Source organism: Oncorhynchus gorbuscha, linkage group LG08 (genome assembly GCF_021184085.1).
Source record: "Oncorhynchus gorbuscha isolate QuinsamMale2020 ecotype Even-year linkage group LG08, OgorEven_v1.0, whole genome shotgun sequence".
NCBI classification, from domain to species: Eukaryota; Metazoa; Chordata; class Actinopteri; order Salmoniformes; family Salmonidae; genus Oncorhynchus; species Oncorhynchus gorbuscha.
The window spans coordinates 18362034-18370717 of NC_060180.1; the positions used below are offsets into that span (position 1 = coordinate 18362034).

General features: G+C 43.5%; 1 protein-coding gene across 1 annotated transcript; it reads left to right on the top strand.

The window, feature by feature from the left end:
• The first annotated feature begins 3618 nt into the window (after positions 1–3618).
• Positions 3619–8233, top strand: si:dkey-187a12.4. Its single transcript, XM_046357871.1, has 4 exons — positions 3619–4173; positions 4880–5106; positions 5232–5391; positions 7518–8233. Exons 1-4 carry the CDS (start codon positions 3879–3881, stop codon positions 7709–7711), a joined length of 876 nt encoding a protein of 291 aa, XP_046213827.1. The 5' UTR covers positions 3619–3878; the 3' UTR covers positions 7712–8233.
• The last annotated feature ends 451 nt before the right edge of the window (positions 8234–8684 follow it).

Genomic DNA, 8684 nt, shown 5'->3' on the forward strand with positions numbered 1-8684 from the left:
TGTGAGGCAGGGTCGTACTCTGCGGATGTTGTAGAGCATGAACCTACAGGAACGGGCCACCGCCTTGATGTTAGTTGAGAACGACAGGGTGTTGTTCAGGATCACGCCAAGGTTCTTAGCGCTCTGGGAGGAGGACACAATGGAGTTGTCAACCGTGATGGCGAGATCATGGAACGGGCAGTCCTTCCCCGGGAGGAAGAGCAGCTCCGTCTTGCCGAGGTTCAGCTTGAGGTGGTGATCCGTCATCCACACTGATATGTCTGCCAGACATGCAGAGATGCGATTCGCCACCTGGTCATCAGAAGGGGGAAAGGAGAAGATTAATTGTGTGTCGTCTGCATAGCAATGATAGGAGAGACCATGTGAGGTTATGACAGAGCCAAGTGAATTGGTGTATAGCGAGAATAGGAGAGGGCCTAGAACAGAGCCCTGGGGGACACCAGTGGTGAGAACGCGTGGTGAGGAGACAGATTCTCGCCACGCCACCTGGTAGGAGCGACCTGTCAGGTAGGACGCAATCCAAGCGTGGGCCGCGCCGGAGATGCCCAACTCGGAGAGGGTGGAGAGGAGGATCTGATGGTTCACAGTATCGAAGGCAGCCGATAGGTCTAGAAGGATGAGAGCAGAGGAGAGAGAGTTAGCTTTAGCAGTGCGGAGCGCCTCCGTGATACAGAGAAGAGCAGTCTCAGTTGAATGACTAGTCTTGAAACCTGACTGATTTGGATCAAGAAGGTCATTCAGAGAGAGATAGCGGGAGAGCTGGCCAAGGACGGCACGTTCAAGAGTTTTGGAGAGAAAAGAAAGAAGGGATACTGGTCTGTAGTTGTTGGCATCGGAGGGATCGAGTGTAGGTTTTTTCAGAAGGGGTGCAACTCTCGCTCTCTTGAAGACGGAAGGGACGTAGCCAGCGGTCAGGGATGAGTTGATGAGCGAGGTGAGGTAAGGGAGAAGGTCTCCGGAAATGGTCTGGAGAAGAGAGGAGGGGATAGGGTCAAGCGGGCAGGTTGTTGGGCGGCCGGCCGTCACAAGACGCGAGATTTCATCTGGAGAGAGAGGGGAGAAAGAGGTCAGAGCACAGGGTAGGGCAGTGTGAGCAGAACCAGCGGTGCCGTTTGACTTAGCAAACGAGGATCGGATGTCATCGACCTTCTTTTCAAAATGGTTGACGAAGTCATCTGCAGAGAGGGAGGAGGGGGGGGAGGGGGAGGAGGATTCAGGAGGGAGGAGAAGGTGGCAAAGAGCTTCCTAGGGTTAGAGACAGATGCTTGGAATTTAGAGTGGTAGAAAATGGCTTTAGCAGCAGAGACAGAGGAGGAAAATGTAGAGAGGAGGGAGTGAAAGGATGCCAGGTCCGCAGGGAGGCGAGTTTTCCTCCATTTCCGCTCGGCTGCCCGGAGCCCTGTTCTGTGAGCTCGCAATGAGTCGTCGAGCCACGGAGCGGGAGGGGAGGACCGAGCCGGCCTGGAGGATAGGGGACATAGAGAGTCAAAGGATGCAGAAAGGGAGGAGAGGAGGGTTGAGGAGGCAGAATCAGGAGATAGGTTGGAGAAGGTTTTAGCAGAGGGAAGAGATGATAGGATGGAAGAGGAGAGAGTAGCGGGGGAGAGAGAGCGAAGGTTGGGACGGTGCGATACCATCCGAGTAGGAGCAGTGTGGGAGGTGTTGGATGAGAGCGAGAGGGAAAAGGATACAAGGTAGTGGTCGGAGACTTGGAGGGGAGTTGCAATGAGGTTAGTGGAAGAACAGCATCTAGTAAAGATGAGGTCGAGCGTATTGCCTGCCTTGTGAGTAGGGGGGAAGGTGAGAGGGTGAGGTCAAAAGAGGAGAGGAAAGAAGGAGGCAGAGAGGAATGAGTCAAAGGTAGACGTGGGGAGGTTAAAGTCGCCCAGCACTGTGAGAGGTGAGCCGTCCTCAGGAAAGGAGCTTATCAAGGCATCAAGCTCATTGATGAACTCTCCGAGGGAACCTGGAGGGCGATAAATGATAAGGATGTTAAGCTTGAAAGGGCTGGTAACTGTGACAGCATGGAATTCAAAGGAGGCGATAGACAGATGGGTAAGGGGAGAAAGAGAGAATGACCACTTGGGAGAGATGAGGATCCCGGTGCCACCACCCCGCTGACCAGAAGCTCTCGGGGTGTGCGAGAACACGTGGGCGGACGAAGAGAGAGCAATAATAATAATAATAATATATGCCATTTAGCAGACGCTTTTATCCAAAGCGACTTACAGTCATGTGTGCATACATTCTACGTATGGGTGGTCCCGGTAAGGAGTAGCAGTGTTGTCAGTGGTGATCCATGTAACCTGGGGCAGCTATGTTTTTGGATTGTAACTTTGGTTATAGAGGCACCACATTTCACACACAGCTAGAACAGGATTTTAAAAAGATTTGTACATATAGGGCATCACAGTATATACATATTAACCACACAGAAACCTTTTTCCAATATTGCCACCAAACAACTCAATGGCGTCTTATTGGATCAATTTAGCATGACCATACCTGTATGAAATATAATTGTAGTAGGCTCAATGATGTGTTGGTGGTGATGTTGAATACACATCCAAATGAACCAGGTGTGTCAGATATGTAAAGATGATAAATTATTGACATAATTTAATCAATCTTCAAACGTTAAATGTATTTGTACATTTCAATAGTCATTGATGTGGGCAGATCAAAATGATAATCAATGTTATCCTTTAACTGTTTTCATCATGAGGACTATAAACATGTCCCATTCTTTCCATTACAATGTAATAAAATGCAATGTTGGGACTGTTGAGGCCAATGATATTTATTTTAGTATTCTAGTAACTGGCCCATGGTAAAAATACATCTTAAATAAGACTGACTATGTGTGATGGTTTGCTGCTCTCATTAAGATATTAGGTTAAAACGTATTGTCATTCTTATGGAATTTTACATGTTTTGTAGTCCCCTGTTTTATGAAAACAGTTAATGGGATAACATTGAATACAATTTTTATCAGCTCACATCCATGACTATTCAATTGTACATATCCATTTCACATGTTTAAGATGAGGCCCGAGTCCACGACTTAGAATTCCGAGTTGGATGACCGTTCAAAACTACTTTTCCCAATCGGAGCTAAAAAAAAATTCAGAGTTCCCAGTTGTCTTGAACGCATTGAAGTCGGAAGTCGGAGATTTTCAAGTTCCCAGTTGTTTTGAACGCTACAAAATATGCAGTCAACCCGTAGGAAATTATTGTTTTGTTGGTGCTATTGGGAAATGCAGTTATTCTGGCCTTCCCAACGTGGGGCCTCGATTAATCTGGCCCGGGGTACACCAAGCTATGGCCCGGCACGTCTTCAGGCCTTCTCAAATTGGACAGTAATCTTCGTAGTTTGGTATGTTGTCAACAAGGTAGCATGGTGCATTGTCCAGAAACATACAAGTATTGTATAAAATATGTTTGAATTTTCAAACTAGTTTTAATTGGGAATGCCATTAAAGCAATCACTTTAACATGAGAAAACACAGTATCTTACTCATTGCTACACGATTTTAATTACATTACTTTTGTTTTGAGCCGACTACGCCGTCGGGCTGAAAGGGGGACCTGGCTCACGCCCGAGAGGAAGCCCGGTTCCAAATCGAATGCAATCAACTTTCAGCCGCTGCCCGGGCGCCGGGGTAGGATGAATCGAGCTCCCTCAATGTGCTCGCAACATTACTGTGACGTTGTTGCAACGTGATATCGTGCTGTGGCTGTGGACTGTTTGATCACCACTTCCGTTTTTCCCTCACTAGTCCACATTTGCGTTTACCTTGAACGATAGAAAGACATTGTAGAAAGGTTTTTGTTGGTTTAAACTAAACGTTGAGGAGGTCGACTGTTTGAGGAATTTTATGGAGCATAATAATGGAGATACTTCTAGCTGGGCGATGCAGCGACGTATGGAAGGTTTGGTCAACAAACATATGGCAGACATAGCTCTAGAAACACTCCAGCAGAGACTTTCAGCTGTGTCCGACGAAATGAACAATCTTGCGGAACATGTCTCGAGACGCTCGGAGGATATGCCCAAAGATGATATTTCAAGACGACCTGATGTCAACTTTGACGTTGAGTCCCTGAGTGCGACGTTTAGCACGGGTGGTGTTGGGGAAAAGTTGTTGATGCCAGGTACCTCGTCATCAGCAGGTAACGTTTTACCCTGATTAAATGTACTTCTAATATTACCGAATTCTTCACTTTGTTTTGTATCTAGCCTACTTGGAAGTAACAAGCAGCGATAAAAACGAAGAATTGCATTAATTATTCACCTGTGTGACCAATCAGATTCGCAGGATTAATCAAATCGATCTCAGGCTAAATGTTTTAATTGCTACAGTTTGTACGCCAGAATGTGATATAACCAAATATGTTTGTTTGTACTGGACGTTACAGGTTTGCCTATACAAAACTTCACCATCGATTTTTCAACTAATCTGGTGTTGCCGACACTCTCAATTCTCGATTCTGGAAAACATTAGTCTTATAAATGTCCAGTTGCAGGTGGTTCTACAAACGCCAGATAACTCTGAAAGATAATAAATCCATGTTTTGAACCGCGCAAAGAGGTTCCTGGCATTAACTGCTGCACATCTAGCATTTCTCAGCATCTTTACAGGAACTAGTCGTAGCAACAAAAGAAAAGTTGAATGAAGAGTTAGCTACAGTTGCCAATGACGCTTACACTCTTGTTTTAGATTGATGGGAGAAATGACTAACTACACCAGGTCTGTTACTGTTCTAAAATGTGACACAATATGACAAATCAACAAACTAACTGACCAACACAACTTTTTGGGGCCCCTACCTTGACCCTGGCGTCATCCCAAATCTGTTCCTATCCACTGTTCCTCAGAGACTGCTGCCCAGCGTAAAATAATCTCCTTGCTGGTGGAGATCAAGGAGGAGCAGCAGAGACAGTGGGCAGTGTTGAGGGAGCTGCAGGCCAGGGTTCAGGGCCAGAGCTTTACGGAGGTAGAAGAGGAGGTGGAGGCTCTAGACATCGACATCCCGCTGAGGACCATGGAGCAGCTAGATGACACAGAGAGGCACCTGGAGGATGCCGGAGCACAGAAGAGAATGGTAGGTGGACCGAGTGACCCGATAGGGCTTGAACCGGCAACAAGCACACTACCCACTGTGGTATTATACTGTTACATTATGGTAAGTGATTGTGTTATTAATATTAATATATATATATATGACAGGTGTCTCACCTGTCACGGATGGGCGGGGCCACAGTGGATGATGCAGTGCGACGGCTCATGCAGGCTGTGCTATCTTTCGCTGTGGGCTCTGAGCTCAACTGGGTGGGCCGCGGCCAGAAAAGGAGCTTCAGAAACACCCGCCTCCAAGGGGTTCTCTTCCGTAAGACTCTATAAAAGATATATGTACACTACCGTTCAAAAGTTTGGGGTCACTTAGAAATGTCCTTGTTTTTAAAGAAAAGCTCCTTTTTTTGTCCATTTAAAAATAACATCAATTGATCAGAAATACAGTGTAGACATTGTTGATGTTGTAAATGACTATTGTAGCTGGAAACGGCTGATTTTTAATGGAATATCTACATAGGACCTCCGTACGGAGGCCCATTATCAGCAACCATCACTCCTGTGTTCCAATGGCACATTGTGTTCGCTAATCCAAGTTTATCATTTTAAAAGGCTAATTGATCTTTACAAAACCCTTTTGCAATTAGCACAACTGAAAACTGTTGTTCTGATTTAAAGAAGCAATAAAACCTTCTTTAGACTAGTTGAGTTTCTGGAGCATCAGCATTTGGGGTTTTGATTACAGACTCAAAATGGCCAGAAACCAAGACTTTCTTCTGGAACTCGTCAGTTTATTCTTGTTCTGAGAAATGAAGGCTATTCCATGTGAGAAATTGCCAGGAAACTGAAGATCTCGTACAATGCTTTGCACTACTCCCTTCACAGAACAGAGCAAACGGGCTCTAACCAGAATATAAAGAGGAGTGGGAGGCCCCGGTGCACAACTGAGCAAGAGCACTGAGCAAGTATATTAGTGTCTAGTTTGTCCACAAGTCCTCAACTGGCAGCTTCATTAAATAGTACCCGCAAAACACCAGTCTCATTGTCAACAGTGAAGAGGCGACTCCGGGGTGCTTGCCTTCTAGGCAGAGTTCCTCTGTCCAGTGTCTGTTCTTTTGCCCATCATAATATTTTATTTTTATTGGCCAGTCTGAGATATGGCTTTTTCTTTGCAACTCTGCCTAGAAGGCCAGCATCCCAGAGTCGCGTTTTCACTGTTGACGTTGAGACTGGTGTTTTGTGGGGTACTATTTAATGAAGCTGCAGTTTCCAACTACAATAGTCATTTAAAACTTTAACAATGTCTATTTCTGATCAATTTGATGTTATTTTAATAGACAAAAAAGGACATTCTAAGTGACACCAAACTTTTGAACGGTAGTGTGTATATTTATATTTTGTTGCTTAATTCCATTTAGTTTTAACATTCACTTTTCTCTGTTTTGTTTTTCCAGCTTTCAGTTTAAAAAAAAATGTTTTTCACTCCCAAAGTCACATTAAAACATATATATATATATTTTTTTAGATGCAAAGAAATTTCACAAATTAACTTTCAACAAGGCACACCTGTTAATTGAAATGCATTCCAGGTGACTAACTCATGAAGCTGGTTGAGACAATTCCAAGAGTGTGCAAAGCTGTCATCAAGGCAAGGGGTGGCTACTTTGAAGAATATAAAATATATTTTGATTTAACACTTTTTTGGTTACTATATGATTTCATAGTTTTGATGCCTTCACTTATTCTACAACGTAGAAAATAGTAGGTGTGTGCCAAATTTGACTGGTACTATATATATATATATATATATATTAAAAATTGGACCCTTTTAATGCAAGTGAGCACCAGCAAGAGACTGTTTGGTTAGCAATGTTTCTGTAGCGCTTGTGATTGCAGAGTTTGCAGAACAAATGACAACTGGATTGTTGCAAATAGTCATGATATAATTAGGCCAGGTAGGCATAGGCTACTTTGTTGTTAACATTTAATTGAGAAGGTTTTAGGTAAAGCCTTTCCATCCACCAGAAGACTGTCGTCATTACATTAGCATCATTAACGGCTGAACAAAATGGTAGACAAATGCGCGCACACAGACGTGCATTTCTGTGCCATTGCCTCTTCAGAAAGTTGAAGGAAAATATCAATCACTGATTTGTTATTTATTAATGTCTTGTGATAATCTTAGGAAAATTCATGATTGTTCAATACATTTTTTAAAAATATTGTTCCATTTTTTTGTTTCTGGATTCCGTGATTCTGGCTCATTCTCCACAATGCAGACTTTATAGGTCCATACTATCATACCTTACACATACTGGGAGGGATGGATGGTTCATTAGAAGGATTCCGATCAGTCTCCATACAGACAAAAAGAGACATTTGGAAAGTAAACCTCGGAAGTTAATTTGGATGCAGCACTGACCTCTACTTCTGTCACTTTAGGTGCTCTGAAAAGAACCCCTGTGGGCAAAGAGGCCACACATCATCAGTTTGCAGACGTGGTGAAGAAATGGCTGCGGTACACCCCATTCAGACAGGGAGGGAGTGGTCGACGGCTTTACAAACCACCTGTCGAGTTCCTGTGTCCAAATGAATGTGTAGGTCTGCCTACACATCTGCCTACACATCCACAGTAACGCTCAACCAGCTCACCGTAAAACTTCAATTACATAGCCCAGACATTTATTTGCTTAAATCACTGAACACAACAGGTGCTTATTAGAGACAGGCATTTATTTCCTTAATGCATAGAGTTTTTTTTTTTTTTTTTTTACCTTTTATTTAACTACGCAAATCATTTTTACAATGACGGCCTACCCCGGCCAAACCCGGACGTCGCTGGGCCAATTGTGCTCCGCCCTATCACATCACGACCGGATGTGATACAGCCTGGAATCGAACCAGGGACTGTAGTGATGCCTCTTGCACTGAGATGCAGTGTCTTCGACCACTGCGACTCAAAATGTTTCAATTGTAACAAATAAATGCAATCAGTGTCGGTTATTTTCACCACAACATTTTTAAAAATTGTTCAGGCATTTGTAGAATTTTTCTGACATGCATTCCCAACTAGCAGTTTCTTATTTACATAGTTAATTGTTTAATTTCAGCATTCATTTCCATCATTTGAATAAATTTCAGCATTTTCTACACTGTTATCATTTGCACACATGTTTTCTTTTGCCTTAGTATACCTCTATTCCTTGACAGAATACAGTCGTGGCCAAAAGTTAAGAATGACACAAATATTCATTTCCACAACGTTTGCTGCTTCAGTGTCTTAAGTATTTTTGTCAGACGTTACTATGGAATACTGAAGTATAAATACAAGCATTTCATAAGTGTCAAAGGCTTTTATTGACAATTACATGAAGTTGATGCAAAGAGTCAATATTTGCATTGTTGACCTTTATTTTTCAAGACCTCTGCAATCCGCCCTGGCATGCTGTCAATTAACTTCTGGGCCACATTCTGACTGCTGGCAGCCCATTTTTGCATAATCAATGCTTGGAGTTTGTCAGAATTTGTGTGCTTTTGTTTGTCTACCTGCCTCTTGAGGATTGACCACAAGTTCTCAATGGGATTAAGGTTTGTTTCCTGGCCATGGAA